Genomic DNA, 21499 nt, shown 5'->3' on the forward strand with positions numbered 1-21499 from the left:
TTAAGGCTTCCTTTTTTTTTTATTTAATAGAACATGAAGCAGCAAGATACCCTTTCTCAGTGAAAGGTAAACATAAAATTACAAATTAAGGCCTTAAAAAAACTTCAAGCTTTATTGTGCCTTCTCGTTCCCCCAAACCTTAGCGATAACTGGTGTAGAATTCTCTGAATGAACTGCTACATTACAAGAAAATCAAATATAATTTGTCTTTCAGTCTTTAATTGGCCAACGGTATAGCAAAATTAGGAAAAATGTTTTCTTTTATTTTTCCCCTGCCAACAATAGTGATTTTTAAGTTTTAATAATGAATTTTTAGCTGCTGGTGGTGGGAAGCAATGAAATACAACAGAGCTGCCCATCACACAGGCACATTTTCATTCTGCTTTGAATTTAAGTTAAAAGCCTCAACAAAATTAAACAAAATCAATAGATGAGATCACTCTTCAGTCTTCTCCAAAGGTATTTTGTTAATTACTAGCTTCCTTTTGGAAAGCCATGAGTTGTGATGCCTATGGAAATGACAACTGCAGCTTCCAGAACAGTGCACAAAGTTAACCTGATCAAGTGGTTCTGAAACTCAACTCTTTATTCTTCCAGTCTAGCTTACACAGAGAAGCTCCTCTGCTCTGCCTTAAGTGACTTCAAGCTTGGCCCACAAGGCCATTAGACCGAAGTCCCTTCGACTATTATATCACCACTTGGGAAACTGCATCAAGCTCCTTTAACCTGGAGGCTTATTAACAGAGGAGTCCATGCCTGGGAGACCTCTCCTTTTCCGGGCTGCAGTCTCTATTTTCCGCACCAGGTCCACATCCCACCGATGGGTGACAAAACTAACCACGGTTCCCGGACCCTTGCTTCCCACCCGTCCAACTCGTCCCACGCGGTGCAAGTAATCCTGCAGGGTGTTTGGGAAGTCATAGTTGACCACTAGCTGCACACTGCTGGTGTCCAGCCCCCGTGAGGCAAGGTCAGTGCATACAAGGACAGACACATCGCCCTTCTGGAAGGAGGCGAAAATGCCAGCTCTAGCAGCTGCTAACATCTGTCCCTGCAACCTCAGGTGCTTGATTTTGTGGTCATCCAGGACATAGCCCAGCCAGTTGACGGTGCTGGCACTGTTGCAGAAGATAAGAATAGCCCCACCAGATGCTGGGTGGTCTTTGAGTAGCTGCAGCAGTTCAGGCAACTTGTCCTGGCCTTTGAGGCGGACAAACTTCTGCAGGACGTGGGATGGCAGGCGGTGCAGGCTCTGGGTGGCGAGGGTGACAAACTGGCCCACATCGGTGTACTTCCCCAGAGTCTGGCTCAGCCCTGTGGGGAAGGTGGCTCCAACCACCACCACCTGCGTCCTCACCTCCCCGGGGCCGGCCAGCCCGGGAGCACCGGCAGCCAGAGGCGCATGTGCCAGGATCTCCTCCAGCGGCTCCACGAAGGTGTCGTCCATCATCAGGGCGTCCACCTCATCCAGCACCATCCAGCGCAGCCGCCCCAGGGCCAGGAAGCGCATCCGCAGCGCCCGCCACAGCGCCCCGGGGGTGCCCAGCAGCACGGCTACCCCCGGCGGCGGCGCCCGCAGCTGCCTCCACAGCCCGCCCGCCGCGCCGCCGCCCGTCAGCCCGCGCACCTGCAGCCCCGCCGGCCGGCACAGCGCCGCCGTCACCGCGCCCACCTGCGCCGCCAGCTCCCGCGACGGCAGCACCACCAGCCCGCGGGGCGACGCCAGCCCCTCCGCCGGCGCCTCCGTCGGCCCCTCGGGGTGGCAGAGCAGCCTGTTCAGCAGGGGCAGCAGGTAGGCCAGCGTCTTGCCGCTGCCGGTCTCGGCGGCGCAGAGGGCGCTGCGGCCGCGGCGCAGCGCGGGGATGGCGAGGCGCTGCACGGCCGTCGGGCGGCACACGGAGAGGCCCTCCAGGCCGGCCAGCAGCGCCGGCGCCAGCCCCATCTCGGCGAAGGACGGGCCCTCCCGCTCCGCGTCAGCCGGCGGCGCCTGCAGGGCGGGAGCCGCCTCCTGCGAGGGCTCCAGCTGGAAGTAGTCCCCGCAAGCCTTCCTGTGCTTCCAGCCCGCCGACACCAGCGGCGGCCGCTCCCAGCGCCCCACCGTCTGCCAGCGGGGCTGGCTCAGCTCCGGCCGCCGGCTCCGCAGCAGCAGCTTCCCGGGCCGCGCCGGCACCGCCTCCCCCTTCCCGCGCCGCCGCCGCTGCTCGCCCCGCTGCAGGCGCAGCCGCAGGGCCCAGGGGACGCGCACCACGCTGCCGGGGGGCTGCCCGCCCGCCGCTGCCGCCCGGGTGGCCGCCGCTCGCCGCGGCAGCGCGACCGCCGCCCCGCCGCGGCTCAGCGCCATGGCGGCCCCTCACGTGGTGGCGGCGGCGCTGCCCGATGACGCCGTGAGGAGACGCTTCCCTCCGGTTTCCCCCCGCCCCCCGGAGCCGCGGCTGCGCCACGCTGGGAGGGTGAGTGCCGCGGGCGGGGGGGCGCTCGGCTGGTACCTCAGGGAGCGACGCGCCCTTCGCCTTTTCAGCTGCCGGCTGGGGGCTGAGCCCCGCGGGAGCCGCCGTGGCCCTGAGGGGCTCTGGCGGAGGCGGCCCCGGCGCCCCTCGCTCGGGGGCAGGAGCCGGGGCGGCGGGAGCTCCCCTACGGGCCGCCCCGGCGCCTCAGAGCGCCGCCGGGCTCCCGCAGGGGCCGGGTGAGCAGCCGCGGGGCCGCCGGGCCGCTCGGGGAGCCTGTCAGGTGGGACAGGACCGCGCGCTGCCCCTGCCCGCTTCCCGCCAAAGGGAAGCCCGGGGCGTTCGGCGGCGGGAAGTTCTATTCCGTGGCTGTTCCCCCTGATTTCTCTCTTTCAGGTAGTACCGCGACGGGAATGACGGTGAACGCACCTCTGTGCTTTATGGGAAAGAAGATCCTGGCTCCAATGGTGCGGGTGGGAACGTTACCCATGCGTCTTCTTGCTCTGGACTACGGTGCCGATATCGTGTACTGTGAGGTACGAAGGATGAGCAGATGAGGCAGTCTTACCTGATAACATTGTTAAGAAAAGTACAAATAGGCTTTGTTTATTGTAGGATTTTTTCTTCTTACACATAGTTTTCATCAGAAAAATGGGGAAAGAAGAATCGCCGTGGCTTAAGGCATTTCCCTTTGAGCAGTCTTCGAGTTATGACAAACCCTTATTTGAAGACTTTTCAATAATTTCAATTAATTTGGACAAAACAACAAAAAGTTATGGCAAACTCATTTTAAGACTGTTCAATGATTTCGATTCACCATAATGATTTCCTCACATTCTACTGTGTTTTTTCTGGGGGGGGATGGGTGATTGTGGTTTGGGTTTTTTTCTGTTTTTGAGTAGTCTCACAATTTTGAGGGAAGTCTTAGACTGACCAGCCGTCTCGCCTGGTTAGTTCTGCTGTGCTAAGCCAGAGCATCCATATGTACCCCTCACAGCGCTGCTGTCCTTGCTTAACAACTTTTTGTAAAGCTGGGTGAAGCTGAGACATTTGCCACAGATATTATTGGTAGGACTAGGTACTTTGTCTTCACTGTCATTGTTGCAGTGCATCAGTATTCCCATTTTCCCCTTCAGTGCTATTATTAGCTCTTCTCAAATGTAGGCATGGGTACAAGTTAAATGACTCAGCTGAGATTTAAAAAAAAAAAAAAAGCACAAACCACCAAACAAAACCCGCAACAGTAGAGTTAAACATAACATAAACGTGGCTTAAATACTGGCTTTCCTGGCAAAGTGTTTGATCTGTGCCAGTAGAACAGACTGAAACAAACTGTCAGAATCTGTTGTTTATGATGTTCTCCAGGAATTCACAGCAGCTCTCTTGTAGTTAATTCATTGCCCTTTTTGGAGGGGAAGGAAAGATTTGTTCTCAGACAGATAATATGCTGTTTGTCTTGCCACTTGTCTCTAGTTTCTAGAATTACAAATGATACTTAATTAGTTGGATCAACTCCATGTGAAAAATAGTTATTGCTGGGTGATTCAGAAGAAATCTCAAAATTCAGTAGAATAGTTACTGCTGGATGTCATAAAATTGGGAGTAATAAGGTGTTTTTCTTCTTTGAGAAATAATAATTAACAGTTTCCCAGTTGATGAATTATGACCTCACTGCTGTACATGGGATTAAGTGAGACTATACATTTTTTCATTCTCTGGGAGGCTAACTGTAGATCATGTATAGAGAAACCAAAAGCATAGTTTCAGAATCTAGACATCTTAAACACTAAAAGTGAGTCAGGCTTCAGACACCATTTGTACTTTTCCAGTGTCTTACACTTCTTAGTAGCAACAAAAAACCTTGTTACTGAGCAGCTACTGGATTTCACTAATCAGATTTGACAGGGCCATTGTATAGGAAGTGAGCAGAAGATAGTAATGTAGAAATTGTTGTGTTGTCCTTTTTTAGAAAAAACGACCCAAACCACAACAGGACACAAACATAAAAGTATTGCTTTGCTTACTGGTGAAGTCATAGAATATAAGAAGCTATTTAATCCAGTGCTGTAAACTGTATAGCTAAAGCAGTTTCTCCTTCACATGCTTTTTGCCACAATTCCAGAGAACAATGCCTCAAAAGAGGAGACCCTCAAACTTCCTTAACAAGTTGCAGTATGTAACAAAACTTGTAGGATGTAAGTTATTCCTGTAGCCAAAACCCTGTTGTAGTTTTCCTAATGTCAGCTCAAAAAAAAAAAAAAAAAAATTGTCTCTTCTTTTTTCCATATTGCTGTTGAGACACAGGAGAGTTAAGATGCCATTGACATGGGGTAGTGTTTGCAGTTAGTTATCTGTCTTAATAAATTTTGTCAGAAAAACTATGCTTTGTGTGTTTTCTTAAGAACTGACAAGACAGTATAAAATACTTTTAGGCAATTACACTGCAGTTGTTTGGCAACAGAACAGCATGGATAACTGCATTTTGTAATTTTATTTCTGTACATTAAAACTTGTTTTTCCAATTTATCCTTTTGTTTTCTAATCCTTTCCCCCCAACCCCCTCAATTTTGGAACTCAGAGGTGTTTCAGAACTTAAAGTGAACGTTACCTGATGAGAAGCATTAGTTAAAAGCTTAAATTAAAAGCACTGCTCTTAAGACCTATGGTATAATGCAAACAAATTGCAATTAGTCTAATTTATTGCTCATTTAGTCCGTACGTGTACATCAGCAGGTCTTAAACCTTGTCTTATTTGCTAAAAGAAAGATTCTCTAGTAGACTAAACAACTTCAAGTACCTAACATTTGTGGTGGGCTGACCCTGGCTGGACACCAGGTGCCCGTTGGCACTGACCTTGGTGTCTGCAGAGTTGTTTCACATATTCTCTCTCCAGCTGCAATTGCTGTTGCGCAGTAACTTTTCCCCCTTAAATATGTTATCCCAGAGGCACTACCGCTGTCGCTGATGGGCTGCCTTGGCCAGCAGCAGGTCTGTCTTGGAGCCAGCAAGCATTGGCTCTGTTGGACATAGGGGAAGCTTCTAGCAGCTTCTCACAGAAGCCACCCCTTAGCCCCCTTGCTACTACTACCTTGCCACAAAAACCTAGTACAACACTACAGTGTAGTGGGCTTTTTTCCCGGTTTATGTAACAGTTGGATTAGCAGCTGCATATTTCAGCATATAAGTTATTAATTAAAGGCAGTCAGTTTGTCTTAAAGCTCACCTATAATCAAGTTGATGAGATACATATGAAAAAAGGACTCAAATTCCTTAATAAAGTGAATGCATACATCTGTAGTTAAGCTTATATATGTAGGTAGAAGTCCTGGTTCCTTCTAAAGAAAAGTCACTAGTTCTAGAGCAAATGGTGACTGAATGGTAGGTTCTCCAGTAAAGGTTAACGCAAAGCTTTATTTTGTCTTTTAACAAATGTGGAGAACTGTTGAAACTCAAGAGTAAGGTTAAAAAATTTTAAAGCATAATACTGCTGTTCTGTTCACCTATGTGCTTAGCCAGTATAGATGTACATTGATTCTGTGGTTATAGTGTTGTTATCGTCCCCTTCCACTCCAAGTGGTTTGTTTCTAGCTTGCTAGATAGGTATTTGAACAAAATGGTTCTTCTAGAACCATGCAAACATGTCATGTTCATGTGTACTATTCATATTTTGAAACTTCAGTTGAGTGTGTTACATAGTTTTCTTGGTTTTGTTTGCGGTTTTTTTTTTCTGTATTTGGTGTCCTGTGAGAGTTATTTAATAAAATGGGCAACTGTTTAGAGCTGGGTGGTTTAAACACTTCAACTCACTGAGATATTTTATTCTTTCTTCTCAGGAGCTGATTGACATAAAGATGCTGCAGTGTAAGAGGGTTATAAATGGCAAGTATGGCATTTCTTTTGTTAATATCTGTAAACATTCTTTCTAGTTAAGAGAAAAAGTAATTATTTTTCTGAAGTAATTTTATAGTGATTACAATGAGGTATCAGTACATCTCATCTCTCTAAATTGTGTCTAGGGACTTAAAATAAGCTTTTGAACCACTACCTTACACCTGTCTGCCGCTATACAGTTTCAAACTTTCAGTTTCCCTTTTAAAGGAATTTCAATAGTCCAGTTAATATCCCTTGGGAAAACTATAAATGTTTTTGGAGGATAGGGCTAATTTAATAGTAATTGACAGTTTGCTATTCTTTTTAGGGCCCTATAATAAGGTTTTTCTCCACCATTGACTTAATTTATTACAAGGATTCAATGAGGTTTTTGGTAAACTCTGACAGCAATCAGGTCACTGGGTGTGCAGGCCCTCTAAAGTGAAAGACTGCATAATTTTAGCTCCTGGAATGATGTCTTCCTCTTTTTAGGAAGAAAAATGGGATCAGTGTGGAAAGCCATTACTCATGTTTCACATGGTGCTTCCTGGTAGCAGGTGAAAGAAACTAGTAGTTAGAATAAACAGGACATTAAAGTTCCAGTGCATTGTTTAAAATCTGAAACAGTTTAATGTGGGTTAACAAGACAAATAATAAAATTTTGTTAAGAGGTAACCCTCAATTCTGTATCTACGTACTGACTTCAGCCTCTCTACTGCCTTGGTATGCTAGTATACTACAAAGTAAACAGAAAACTTGGTTTGGGGTTTTTGTTGTTTGAGGTTTTTTTTCAGAGATTTTTCACGTGTATGTGCTAATGGAAAACACAATTTTCTGAGAAAAGCTACTAATATTGGTCACAAAGCATTTTAATTTTTCAAGAAAAGTTTGATAGTGTCCAGGAACCAAATTAATTTGAACTGCAGTAGAGAGTTTTCAATCATGAGTCTTTGTAGGTGTTAGCTGTCTGTAACATTGTAACTTACGTGCCTTTTAGTCTACTGCAGTAAAGAAGCAAGACGTACAAGATCTTGCTGTTTATCGTTCTTTTATTAACTTGACATGCATGGCCTGGATTTGGCCTAATGTGATTTTCACAGACAAGTTCTTAAAAAGATGTCTTTGAGACCTCCCCAGCTGAGTGGCATGAGAAGCAGTTGTTCATAGTGTTTCTGTTGGGAAACAGAAGTCCACTACAAATCTGCTTTCCCCTCCTACCCCTTCCCCAGAATAGCACCATTATGTTCATTCTGCCTGATTCATCATTAGACTTGTTCTGGTGCTGATGCTTGTCCAAGAGACAGGCTGGGGGGATGTTAGGGAGTACTATGGGAGGGAAAGAGCAACACCAAGAAACGTACTTCAAGGACATGTAGGAGGTAGGGTGCCATTAGTTCTGCTGTTCACAGAAGACTTCTGTGATAGCATTTCATTTGGATACAAGTTACATAATCATATTACTTTGTGATTACATTTGTATATAATTTTTTCTGTTTTATCTGTTTCTCGTTTCATGTAGAAGTACTTGAAACGGTAGACTTCGTCGCACCTAATGAAAGAGTTGTTTTCAGAACTTGTGAAAGGGAGAGGCACCATGTTGTCTTTCAAATGGTAAGAAACCCACCTCAGCTACTCTTCTAATAGCAACATAGTTACACAAGGTAGCGCTAGTAACATTAATCTAAGTCTGAAGCCACTCTCCATTGCAGACTATCAATTTCTTGATGCTTCAGGTGGAGGTAAAGTTTCATGCCAAATATGTTGCAGAATTCATAAGCTGTTGGTACACATGTGGTCAAGATATGATACATTATAAGCTCTCTGTACAGCTCTTTTTAGAAGAGGTAATTAAGATGAATTCCTTGCTCTCTAACAGTAGCTTGTTTCTGTAATAGTTGTCTTTGATATATTTCTGAACATATAGGTACCAAAAATAAATTATGCTGTTATTTGATCACATGCTTAAGTCTTGCATTGTCCAGTAAACAGTCTCACTGGAAAGACTGAAATAAATGGCATTGTTTAGTGTAGATAAGAGAGGATTAATGTGTGCATTAACATTGCACAAATGGGTTAAAGGCTGCTGGAGATAAAAAGACAGCAATTTGCTCTTCAAGACCACTGTGTAGGACAAGAGATGATGGGGGCTGGAGGGAGGGAGGGAGAAGTGTGGACTGTGTTAGATATTGAAAAAGACCTTTTTCAAAGGTAATGATCGTCCGGAATAGGTCGCTTGTAGAGGCTGTAGAATTGTTATTAGTGGAGCTTCTTAAGACCATAATAAATTAATATCTAATAGTGATGGGCTAAGAACATTGGATACTGCTGTAGGTTAAGAGGGTGGACAGACTTCTCTGGATCCCTTTTTGCATCACCTTCTGTCATTCAGTGGCTGGCTTTAGTACATGCTTTGGATAAATGTTTTAGCTGTCTGTTGTGCTGTGAATGGGTCTCTGTCACTTTACACTAAATGCTTAGAGCAAATGTAGTTATACACATGTGCAAATAAGCACATTTTTTAATTAATTTGGTTATATTTTATAATTATAAATCCTCTTGTTTTACCAACAGGGTTCAGCAGATGCTGAAAGAGCACTGGCTGTAGCTAAGCTTGTGTAAGTTCTCGTCTCACCCTCTTCCCACCATGGGTTTGTTTAGAGGTTTTTTTGTACAGAGGAATTATTGTAGAAGACATTTTCTTATGATTGAGAGGATCAAGGTAGGTCTTGATAGGACTAAGAAAAGTTCTGTAGGAGCTGCACAGTAAAGTAGCATATCAAAAGACCAGTGGTATAATGGTTTAACTGCAATTTCTATTTAAAATAATTCTTGTTTGAAGCAGCAGCTACATAAGTTCTATACTGGGATTGATAGCTTTTTGCTAGTGCAGTAATTGTGTCCTGCATCTCTCCAATATGAAATTTCCCTGGGTATTGCACAGCTGCAAGTAAGACCAGTATGTCTGAAAATGTCTCCTACTGTTTGTGGTTTGAAGCCCCCAGTAAAGTGTGCAAACCAGGAAAGTCTCTCTCAAACCTTATTAAAAGGCGTTTTTAAGCCTCCATTTTAAGTAGATAGCAAGTCCTATTGAAACTTCTTTAGTGACGGTGAATTTAGTGATTGATATATTTATGTATACTAAATCCTATATAAACGTATTTAAGATGAGTATTTGCAGCTTCTGCAAGGCACTGGTCATTGAAGCCTGTGGACAGACTCATCTTCAGTCTGCTATTAAAATAAATATGTAAATTATGTAAGAAAGAAGTTAGAAATTCAGAAGTTCCAATAAAAACTTCATCTTAAATTCTCATTTAAGCCTTAATGATGATGAAACAAGTTCCCTGGAAAGATGTCCATTTCCTGATTCTTGTTCTAATATGCTGAGAAATATTTTAATTGTTTATTGTCTTTTAGAGAGACCGATGTAGCTGGTATTGATATCAACATGGGATGCCCAAAAGAATATTCTACTAAGGCAAGTGGATTTTGATTACTCCTATTTAAGATTTTTGTTTCTTAGAGGTGTGGAATGCATGTTCTTGTTTTCTGGGTTGAACAAAAGCAGTAAAATTTTCATGCAGATAAATGTGAGTTTATTTTCTTGCAATAAACAAAAGAGTCTTGAAGGTGTCATGGCCCTAATACAGTAAAATAACATGGTCTATTAGAAATCTGTGTTGTATGTTACATTTAAAAGTAAATCCTGTAAGGCAGGATAAAATAAAATGGTTTGTTTGTGGTTGGGTTGTTTTTTTTAGTGTTTTCCTGAGTTCATTAATTTGTTGGATGAATGAAATATGTTCTTCTTGGCCTTAAGAAAAACAAGACTCACAGTTTGTCATCCAAGCAAGTAAACATTCGCAACTTAGCAATGCTGAGTTCAATTATTGGTCAGTTTTATTTGGATCAGTTAAAACTTGGTGATATTGTAGTTAAGCACATGCAATTCTAAACTAGTCCTCTGTCATTTGTGGCTAAAACAAAGTAGTCAAACTGGTTGTTAGCACTGTTAAGCCAGTTGGTGTACAGACAAAAGATCAATGAATTAGGCCATGGAGCTCCATTTTGATGTCATGTTCATGCAGAATAGAAAAGACAAATTTAGCACTTACTGTCAAAGAAAAAGAACTTTAACTTAGAAGACTTTAAAATTCATTCCGGAGAAGTCGTCTGGCTGTTGCATTTAAACTTTCTATCCTCTGATCTTTGTAGTATTGGCATTTTTAGCATTTGGAGTAAGTTCTCTGTCATGTGAAGCTGTAATGCTTCATCCTTCAGTTGGAAAAAAAGCAATATATCCACATAGGCAGTACTTTTACTTTCTAATTCTGTGTTACCTATCTTTACATCTGGAAGCTCTTTACTGAACTTTTACTGAAGCAAGAGCATGAATGTAAATGGTAACTGGAAATCTGCCCTAATTCCTATTGTCAGCCTAAGATTTTATAGAGCTTACGTATTTTCTTTCGTGAAACCAAGTTGCCTGTGGACCAAGTAAAGCTACTTTTTCCCCCCTGTCCCCTTTCACAGTAGAAAAAAATAGAATTCTGTGGTAGTTTATTGTACCTGGAGCATAAAAACATGGCTGATAGAAACGCATTAAAGTGATATTGTTAAAATGGAATAGTAAAGGCCAAAGCTGACACTGCCAAATATGCCTCTACCTTGCATGGTGCGGTGATGCTGTACAGACTTTACTCCACATAAGTATATCATCCTCCTTTCGCAGTTTTTCAGCCAAGAGAAAAGGATGCTCTGTCTAAATGGATGTATTTTCCATTAATGACATATCTTTTGTTAAAACTACTTGAAAAGGGTTTGTTTCAGATCATGTTGCCTTAAAGAAATACAAGAACAAATAATGTCATGGAGTTTTGGAACAGAAGAACCAAAGGGTCCTAGTGATTGTACATAGTGTATATCAAGAGAGGCTGATGTTTTCCCATCACAAAGATTGGTTTTCCCTTGGAGCATGTGAGGTGTGTAAGAACGTTGGATACCTTTCAGGTATCTAGTATCTTCACTGTAGCGGTTCATAGTTTTTCACCCTGGATCTGACAATGGTCATTGTTGAAAGTACCAGGTGATGGTGCAAGAAAGGCATAGGATGGATCAATTTGTAGGGGGATTTTCTGTTTCACTACTTCTTAGTTTTGTAGGTTGGCTTGCACTCTGAAGAATAATTGCTTAAATTCTTCTAATACTAAACATATGGTATGTTTAATTACATGACCAAAACCCATCTAACTTGTCATTAATTTTACTCACATACATTTCTAAGGTCTTTTCTGTTTTAATCCCATTAACTTTTTTGTTTCAATGATAAGTTATGAAAATGACAAGGTAAGTGAGGTATGGTGCAAATAATATTTCACATTCTTTTAAACTCAAATTTTAATTTCCCCTGTTCCGGAGTCTTTTTATTTATGTACTTAGATTCTGTTGTTTCTGAACTTCCTCTGTTTTTCTGCCAGGTGGCTTGAGATAAAGTGGTATTACCAAGGAACTGTAGTAATGCTGAGTACATGTCATTAAATTCATAATGGTCTGGTGATATTTCCAGTAGTGTTTTCTTTAGCCTTAATTACTTTCTTCTGTATTATAACTAATTACATGGAAGACTATTCTATCTTTTCACAGAATAATAATTAAGAACAAAACACCAAAAAATCCACCCTGTATAAGGATGAAAGATCAAAAATTTCAGTGCTGGCGAATGGTTATTCTGCAGCAGTAGTTTTGGATCAAAAAAGTTCATAGAATTTTGAACTTATTTCTTGTGTCTGCCTGTTGGCTTCTAGATCTATGTATGCAGATGAAATAGGGCAGAAAGAACAGCTGAAATGCTAAATTAACAATTTTTTTTTGTTTTTTGTAATTTGTGTTCAATACAGCCATTTAATTTGTCTTGGCCTGTTTTTCTAAATATACTGTGTAGACGGAAACTACTGACATCAAGACCTCTCAAATGGGGTGTGTAATGTTAAAACAATGAACCTGTTCAGCTATCACTTAATGAATAGAAACCAGATAATTACAGTTGCTAAAAATGGCTTTTTGAAATCCTGTCTGCTCCATAAAGTGATGGGAGCAAGTTGGTGCCTTAAATTACTGCTTAATTATTCTGATATGGTTCTAGGAAATGTTTCACCAAAGTGTTCAGTAGTGCTCCTGCATTTTAGATATTGCTGTTTTCTCTTTTTTCATTAACATAACATCGTCCTTTTGCTGTGGTCTGCTATTAGGCTCTGCTGGTTTTGGCTAGGATAGAGTTAATTTTCTGGATAGCAGCGAGTATGGGGCTGTGTTTTGAATTTGTGTGGAAAACAGTGTTCATAATTCAGAGATGTTTTGTTATCACTGAGCAGTGCTTACACTGAGTCAAGGCCTTTTCTGACTCACCCCCTTAGTGAGTAGGCTGGGGGGCACAAGAAGTTGGGAGGGGACACAGCTGGGTCAGCTGAGCCCAGCTGACCCAAGGGATATTCCATACCATAGGATATCATGCTCAGTATGTAAAGCTGGGGGGAAAGCTGGTCAGGGGCTGCTGTTTGGAAACTGGCTGGGCATCATTCGGCAGGTGGTGACCAAGCATCACTTGTTTTGTGTATTCTAATTCTGTTATTATTTTATTTTCCCTTCCTTTTCTGTCCTATTAAACTGTCTTTATCTCAACCCATGTATTTTACTTCCCCCTCCCCCATATCACTGTGGGGGGGGCAGGACTGATCGAGGGCTGTGTGGTGTTTTAACTGCCTGCCAGGTTAAACCATGACCTAGACAAAATAATGGAGTTGAAAAATGTGCTTGCCTAGTGTGTAATGTTTCTGTGTATTTTCCCAGGGAGGTATGGGAGCAGCACTGCTATCTGATCCTGACAAAATAGAGTCTGTAAGTATCACCTTGTGTGTTTTGAACTGCCTTGGGAAATACATGTACTGTGCTCTACTGGAAGCAGGAATGAATGCATAGAAGACAAATTTGGAAAAGCTAGAGTGGAATAACCACTTCTGAATACTGACATTAAGGTTATGGATAAATAATCCTGATTAGTTCTCCTTGTCATTGTCTGGGCTGTAAAATTGTCGCCTTCTTCCTTTTCAGTTTAAAAACTTTCACAGTGTGGTGCTGTATTTCCAGTGGGAGGAGTTTTATGCGCATATGTATGTAAATCTGTATAAAACCCTATGTGATCCAGTATGAAAAAGATTTATATGTATGTATATATCTATGTCCTTATGTATTCTTTAATATATATCCTTAAAACCCTGTATGAGCCTATATAAAAAAGATACGTATACATCTATCTCTACATAATATAGATAGATAATATGTTTTGTTTGGTTGGTTTTGTCCTAAGGACTTCTCAGCTTCCTGAGATTAAATGGAGTCCAGACATCGCTCTGGCTTTCCAGGAGCATTGTTAGCATATAGTTCTTTTATTTTCTTTCTGTTTAAAGACCTGATTCTTCATAGCTCACATGAGTTGACTGTGAAATTTGTCTTATTTTCCCTTAGCTTCTAGTTGCTCACTGTATCCTCCTTCAGCATTTTTGAGGGCAGTTCTAGTTACAGTTGACCTCAGTAATAACTGAGTCACGGTACACAGTGCCAAATGTTTCAAGGTAGTTATTCTTTATTTCTTGTACTGTCAAAAATATGCAGATCTGGACAAAACAAGAATACCAAAAGCATTGCTTTGTCTTTTTCCATGTGGCTTTTTGGTGTGTTTTGTTTTAAGGGTTGTTTGATGTAGGTCAGTCCTTTGAAGACACCAGACTCTTTTCACTCATCTGCATGACATTTTCTGAATGATAGTCTTTTTCTGATCCCTGCAGCTCATGCCTTTTTCTTCTGTCTAAAGTGGGTGTTGAGTCAATTTTTCTTCTGTAAGTCCTTCCTCTTATTGTAATAACACCATTCAGCTTTGTAGGCTATTAGGACTTACACAGTTTCAACAAGCTGTTCTATTGCTTAGTAACTATTCTTTGTAAGCTCAGACATGAAAACAGGTTGTTCTTTGTCATTTATTTCATTCTCCGAGGACACGCCATTAGAAGAGCATGTCATCAAAGTTATAACCATGATGGAGTGTTAGTCTTTTGCTAAATGTAAGAATCTTTTGCTGTCAAGAGCCACGTTGGTAGCTGAGATGTATAAACTGACCATTCAGGAACTGGAAACATTATTAAGTGTGTCAAAGCAAATGAAATTAAGTGTGTCAAAGCAAATGAAATAGACTGGACCTATTACTCTCTCTTTCGTTAGGTGACGGGAAAAGCAAAAGTACAAGTGATCCAGTCTTGATCACAAAACATTTTTGTAGAAGTTTGGTATCAGTCTCAATTTTTTGAAAGAGAAACAGAATCAAATAAATGTTACTATCCTGCAGAAAGTCAGCTAATAATACAGGCAACAGAACTGGAACCAGAACCCAATTTTTTGAGGCCTGTATGATGTTCCATGAATTAAGTAAGGGGGGTAATAGCATGCAGAATTAAATTGTAATTTATGAAGCATGAGGTGATGAAGGCTGAAAGAAAAAAAAATCAGGAGTGGGAATTGAGAGGAAAATATTTAGCAGGCTAGAAGTAAATCTGGCAAAAGTATTTCTCATAGGAATGAGACCCAGTTTTAAATATGACTGCTTACAGTTTCTTTTCCCCTCTACAACCGTTACATTTTGTTTTGATCTTCAGAAGAGCAAGAAACCTGATATTCAAAAATTTGGAATTGCCCTTTTCAATGTAAGGTGTTAATAGGCAGCAAAATCTTAAGCATGAAAATTACTCTTAGCCAACTGTGAAGGGATAACTAAACTCATAGCCTGCAAAAGACGTCAAATTGCAGCTCCAAATCAAGCTTTCCATACAATTAAAAGGTGTAGGGTTTGGTTCTCGCATTGGAATCCTTAATGAGGCTGACACTGAAGACTTAGAAGATTTGCTGATGATGCTGTTGTAAGAAAAATATAGTGATGATGTTTGGAAAATGATGTCATTTTACTTTGATTTATATGCAAAAAGTAATAGAAATTAAAAATAGTAGAGAGAGGGGTTTTAGATCATTGTCTTGGATCTTACTGTTTCATTTGAGTGAATACCACTGAGAAAAGATTTAAGTAGACAGTGCAAGGTGATGTGAATTACTTGGTAGTTGTTCTGAGTATAAGAACTTGTGAATGCTAGCTATAACAGCTCATTTCTGTATTGGGAACCTAGTAAGTGCAGTAACATTAACCAAAATTCAAGTTTCATAGTATATGCAGTTCTGAAAGAAATAATTTACCTGCAGTTCCATCCATTTTATACAAGGGAAGTGTATTCAGAATAACATGCATGATAATATATCAAAAACCAGTTGAAAACCACAATTTTTTCTAATAACAGTCAGGATCAGCTGGTTTCCACTCATATTTTAGAGTGCGATTTATGTAGATATTTGTATAGATTTCTGGTACCACATATTGTGTACTCATAAGTGATTTAAACATGTATAGGCCATTACATGGCCCTTTTAAGTGTGGTCTGTTGGACTCAAATTCAGCCTGTGAAAAGGAGATTCTTTCCATAGCTTGGTTCTTGAATGGTTAAACTAACAACTGCTCATTTGTCTGCTTATTCTGAGTTTGTTTTTAATGAATAAAATGTGCTTTGTGTCAAGCACGGAATTCAGTTTACAATTTTTGTTTTCTTTTAGAAGATTCAGTAATGTTGCTTGGTATATCCCTTTTTTTTTCCATTTTGGCCTTTTTCTTAAAATAAAATTTCTTTTTAGGGAATACTTACATTATGTTTTCATAAGAAAGTCACAACTCTAATATAAGATTGAAAACAGTTTCATGAAGATGTAAAGCTTCTGCATTTTGTTTTAATAATATCAGAGTTTACTGGTCACCGCATTAAAAGCAGTGTTAAAACTCTAGCAGCAGTTAACTGCTCTGTAAAAATCCAGTTAAAATCAAAAAGTCAAATAAAAATGGCTTTGACTAGAAATAGGTTTGTATATCTATCGGATAAAGTGATACACTCGATACAGACTGCATGCGTCCATCTAGTAGGTAAGTTTATAGGGAGAGTAACTGGTGTTACATTGTTCTAATTTCTTTGTGTCTTCAAGAGGGGAAGGAGGGCTTTATTAATGTTACTGCTATGATCATGGTTTTGTCTTTTTTTCTTTTTCCAGATACTGACTACCCTTGTTAAAGGAATTTGTAAACCAGTAACCTGCAAAATCCGCATTTTGCCCTCAGTAAGAACATAAATCATAATGTTAAACTGTTTAGTTGTTGTTTATTTCTGTGATCTTAAGATAAGTTAGAAATATGACATTCTAATCTATTGGCCTTTTAGATCTGTTTTTGTGAAATAGCACTTGGAATTATAATTTGTTTGGGGTGCTGTCATGACCTAAACAGTTAGTGGGTGTATAAAGTTCGTGATTTTTATGTCATAGAGACACAAGAGGGTGTAGGATGCCACCCCTTGAGCAGCCAGGAGGTGTTGTTAATTCCTATTTCTCACCTGGGGCAGCCAACAGATGATTGTTTTCTCTAACTCAGATCAATTTATATTTTTTTTCCAGACAGTTTTCCTGTACCTGCAGTCAGAATAGCCAGTTACAGATTATTTCTTTCTCAGGATGTTTTCCCCTTTTTCCAGACTATTTCTTACCTTTTCAGTTGATAAGTTGCTGTTACAGTTCCTTGATTTTTGCACTTCCCAATGGTATGTCAGGATGTCTCTGGTTTCTAGGTACCCAGTTGCACTTACCGGGGATGCTTCTGATTCTGATTCTAGTTCCCAGGCTAGTGGTTTTCAGGCTGGCAGGCATTTTCTCTCTCAGTATTTTTCAGAAGATATTTTCTTCTGTTAAGCAATTTTACCCTTCCAACCAGGTTGCTTTTCTGGCTGCTCACATCAGATGCCAAATTTCATTTCTCCTCTCTAATTTAAAATGTCAAGAAAATACTAAACATTAGATATCTGCACTTGGCTTTATTCTGTTGAAGTCCAAATGGAGATATTTCTATTAAAAATATTTTATTCCTGTTTATTGTAATCCATGGAGTTAATCCCAAAGCTTTTGCTGGTGGATAATACTAAATGAAAATAAAAAGGAAAAGTGCATTCCTATTTTTGAAAACAACTGCCAAATGTGGAATTGACTGAGTACATGTACATAAACACAGTGTGATGAACTTGGAATTTCTTGACAGTCTGCTTGAAGTTTAAACTTCAATAGGGGAAGACCAAACCCTAATGTTACTTCTCCAACTTCCAACACTCATGTTAATGATGAAGTTTTCAATAGTGAAATTGTGTTTATGAAAGAAACTCCATATGCTCTATAAACTATTCATACTCTACAATGCAAGGAAATTTTGCATTGACTCCTGATTTACTGTATGTGCAATGACAGCAATAAATACTACAAATGTTACGCAAGTTAAAAACAACTTCTGTAGCCTTTGTAGAAATCTGACAGATTGAAGCACTGAAATTGCTAGCTTATACAAAGAGGTTCGTAATCTTCCTTGCAACACCTTCCTTGCAATTAGAATTACTTTTTTTCTGGATAGATTCCTGGGTATGATAATTCATTTTGAAGAAATTATGGTAAGAATATGGTATTGCTAAAGCTGTAACATTTTGTTTTGTCAGTATTTTTCTAGAATTTAACTGCTAAGAATGTAGTGAAAATACATAGGTTCTTTTCTTTTTTTACAGCTGATACAGCTTTCTTACTGGATTTTTTTTTTCCAGTTGAATTCCCTACATAATTTTAAGCCTCCAGAAGGTGACGTGCCTTCTCTTTTAATGACTGATTATTTTGCAATTGTGTATTTAATTGCCTGCCTAGATGCTGTGATTGCATATGACCTGAATAGATATTACTGTAGATGGATGAACTGTGACTGAGCTAGCTATTGTTGAAAAGTTATTTACACATGCACTTGAAATGTTTAAATGAAGCCTGTGTGAAAAGAATCAGTAACTCTAAGATCATTTTGGTACTGAAGTATGAATCAGAGAACTGGCACCTCACCTTTTTATTTTATACAACTATGCAAGAGCCTCTTCCTTTTTGTTTCAAGCTGCTTTTGCATAACGACATCTATCAGAACAGCAGGTGAGCTTCTGCCTCTGTGTCCATGCCACCTGGTAGATGTTACATTTTTTCAAGGACTGAATGTGCTATTTTTCTGATGAGCCACAGATCATTCTCCAGCTTCTGAAGAGAAAATTTGCTTTTCATTCTCTTTTTCTGCAAAGCTGCGTAAGAGAGGCCAATCTAGCAGTGTGATATTTCTTTCTGCCATTTAAGAGCATCTTTCCTCTTTGAAGATGTACTGGGAGCTTCCCCTTTTCCCTGCTCAGGTCATGTATGAATGTCTTTAGAATTTTCTAGATACTAGTTAACTTCTTTAAGACACATCTGAGAAGAATATTTATAGACGTGTGATTGCATGTCACACTGATTTCAGAATGCATCCTCTTACTAAGATGCGTTTCAATTACAGTTTACAGAGTAGTCATTAGAGAGGACTTGCTAATAAAGTGTTTTGTATCATTTTCAAACGACAGTCTAAAGACTTGTTGGAAAATACTCTCCCTGCTACAGAACGTTGTGTTACCTGGTTAGGGAAAGTTTGCTATGTATACTTTCAAGGAAGTATTGAAAATAGATTCTTATTTTTGTATAATATGTAGTTCTTTAATTGAAGTATATATTAAACAGTTGTGCATGTTGTGCATTACTGTTGAAACATAGGAATCGTATCCCTCTTGATAAAATGAAAGGCTTCCAACATTTGTTTGTACAGTGATCGCATGATAGTTACTCCTTTTTCTTTGAACTAAAATCACATTGTTCTCTCTTATCGCTCAGGTTGAGGATACTGTGAACCTGGTAAAAAGAATAGAAAAAACTGGTATTGCTGCCATTGCGGTCCATGGAAGGTAAATCAATTTTAGGCAAGAGAAACTTAGATTTTTTTTTTTTAGTTTGCTGACAAATGTGGTACAGTTAAGATATGACCGGAGTGTACTCTACATGTAATACACGGTTCTAATTTCAACTTTTAACTAAATCAGTGTAGAAAATCAGGCCAATAATTAAAGAACTGAACCACTTGCTGCTATTTCTCTAAAATTTTTGTCTGCAAGACCGAATAAAACTAGAATTATCTTGCATACTCTGTATCTAAAAATGCTGCTTATCTGGATATAGAGTTACAGTAACAATGTTTTAAAATTTATTTGATATGAAAAAGTTATCTTGTGCTTAAATAAAAAAAGGGAAAATTACTTCAAATATATAAAGTAAATAAGTGGAAATAAGTATGTACCAATTATCCTTGAGTCATGTCTGCTGTGATTTGGATATCTGCAAGTTCCGTAGGAAATCTTGGGTCTTGCCTTTTTTTGTTTGTTGGAAAGGAAGAAGGAGGAGAGGCCTCAGCACCCTGTCCACTGTGATGTGATCAAAGCCATATCTGAAGCAGTCTCCATTCCAGTAATAGCAAAGTAAGTTGGACTTAAAAGCAAAACTCACATTGTGCGTTGCCAGGAATCCTTTGTTTGCCTAGGTAAAAGATGAGGTTATCAATTTTTCTTAGATTTTATGCATGTCACAAGAGTCAGCTCTGTATGAGTACTTCTTATGATGCAAAGTGCAATTAAGATATAAAAAATCAGAGGTTTATTGTTGATAAATTGCTTCTAATTAATCCTTAGCAGTCCTGGGTTTTTTATGGTTCTCTGGAAAGGATATGGTCTTTGTTTTAAATCCACTTAGTGAAATTTTCCCTTTCTAAAGAAATATAAATGTGCAACTTGGAATCCTGCTGATTAAATATATTTGATCCCTGCCGTAACTTATTTGAGAATTTTAACTACTTGTACCTCAAGCTTAGTCAGGAAATATACAGGAGTGAATAAAAGGAAGTAGAATGGTGCTAAAAGAGGGCAAGAAAATTTGAATTGATACTCTGATTTCTAGAATGGTGCTGTGTTTATGGAATAATCTTTTGTTAGTGCAGGAAGCTTGCTTGTTCTGTCTTCACAATATAAATGTCTGGTTTTAAAGTAATTTATGATTCTCTAGTTTTTATTTTGAATTTGACAGTGTTTCTACTTTTGAAGGGATAAAGATCCTACTGTTTTTAGTTCAAAAGTCCAACTTTTATTTTACATTGAAGAGATGTGGAGAAGAGAATTTTTAAGAGAAAGGAAAAGTGGTTTGAGTGTCCGTTTTGCTTGCTAACACATCTGGCTTGCTGACTTGAAAGCAGAGGCAGTACAACAGAAGCAGTGCAACCTTCTTTTAAGTTCAAAGTGTTCTGTGACTGATCGAGAAGTATTACTTGTAGTTACTGGCCGTATATTAGTGCCAGAGTGAAAGGGATGCTGTCCATACTTAACTTGTTTTCAGTATCACTTATGCCAAGAGAATAAGCATGCAGTTGAAGGTTACAGAACTGGCAATGACAAGGTACCATTTTTGAAATAACATAGAAGTGATTCTCTGTGAGCCTTATCTATTAAGAACTCTGTGAAAGCACACAGTTTGCATAGAACACAAACTATATTCTTTCTTCATGAAAAGTCTTCTGTTTTTAAGGGAAGTATGCAGATAATGACAAATATTATATATTTTTTTGTTTTTGTTTCAATAAGTTCTAGTAAAACTCTCAGACCCCGCAGGTTTGACATAATGTCCTAAATAGACTCTGCCACTGTTAGTGTAATATCACACTGAAAATACAAGGCTGTGTAAAGCACAAGTAATAGCAAATAATACTTTCATGATTATAAAAATGATGTTAATTTTTAGTGGAGGATCTCATGACTTCATCAAAGAATATACAGACATTGAGACCTTTCAGAAAGCAACAGCTGCCTCATCAGTAATGATAGCTCGTGCTGCCATGTGGAACCCATCTATCTTCAGAAAAGAAGGTCTTTTCCCCTTGAAGGAAGTCATGCAAGATTACATCAAATACGTATGTTTTTTGGAAGATCTTACTTGTAGTTAACATTGTTTAGGACTGCTAATCCAAATCTTACTACAGTATCTTAACTCCTCTTCATTTTGAAGACTTGGGCTCTGGGGGTATTTTAACATATTGTGTGTGACACGAGTCTAACAAATCAACCACTGCTTCCTCTGTTTTATTT

At 39.8% G+C, this 21499-nt stretch overlaps 2 protein-coding genes across 5 annotated transcripts in view; one reads left to right on the plus strand and one right to left on the minus strand.

Annotated features, from left to right (window-relative positions):
• Nucleotides 1–2453, minus strand: DDX28 (DEAD-box helicase 28; the record flags this gene model as incomplete). Its single annotated transcript, XM_005233513.4, is given in 3 exon segments — nucleotides 1–2347; nucleotides 2350–2421; nucleotides 2424–2453. Coding segments are annotated over 3 exon segments (1728 nt in total), but the record flags the coding sequence as incomplete, so codon positions are not given.
• The window catches only part of DUS2 (dihydrouridine synthase 2), a 27178-nt gene continuing 7346 nt past the window's right edge, over nucleotides 1668–21499 (plus strand). The window contains exons 1-11 of one of the 4 annotated variants that reach the window (XM_055818904.1): nucleotides 1668–1792; nucleotides 2841–2980; nucleotides 6278–6323; nucleotides 7834–7925; nucleotides 8886–8929; nucleotides 9732–9796; nucleotides 13165–13208; nucleotides 16503–16568; nucleotides 19209–19279; nucleotides 19760–19846; nucleotides 21156–21324. In XM_055818904.1, coding sequence (XP_055674879.1) covers nucleotides 2858–2980; nucleotides 6278–6323; nucleotides 7834–7925; nucleotides 8886–8929; nucleotides 9732–9796; nucleotides 13165–13208; nucleotides 16503–16568; nucleotides 19209–19279; nucleotides 19760–19846; nucleotides 21156–21324 — 807 coding nt within the window. In that variant the 5' untranslated portion in view covers nucleotides 1668–1792; nucleotides 2841–2857. The other 3 variants (XM_055818900.1, XM_055818901.1, XM_055818903.1) reach the window with 3 other exon arrangements.

The sequence above is a fragment of the Falco peregrinus genome, chromosome 14 (genome assembly GCF_023634155.1).
Source record: "Falco peregrinus isolate bFalPer1 chromosome 14, bFalPer1.pri, whole genome shotgun sequence".
In the NCBI taxonomy this organism is placed as follows: Eukaryota; Metazoa; Chordata; class Aves; order Falconiformes; family Falconidae; genus Falco; species Falco peregrinus.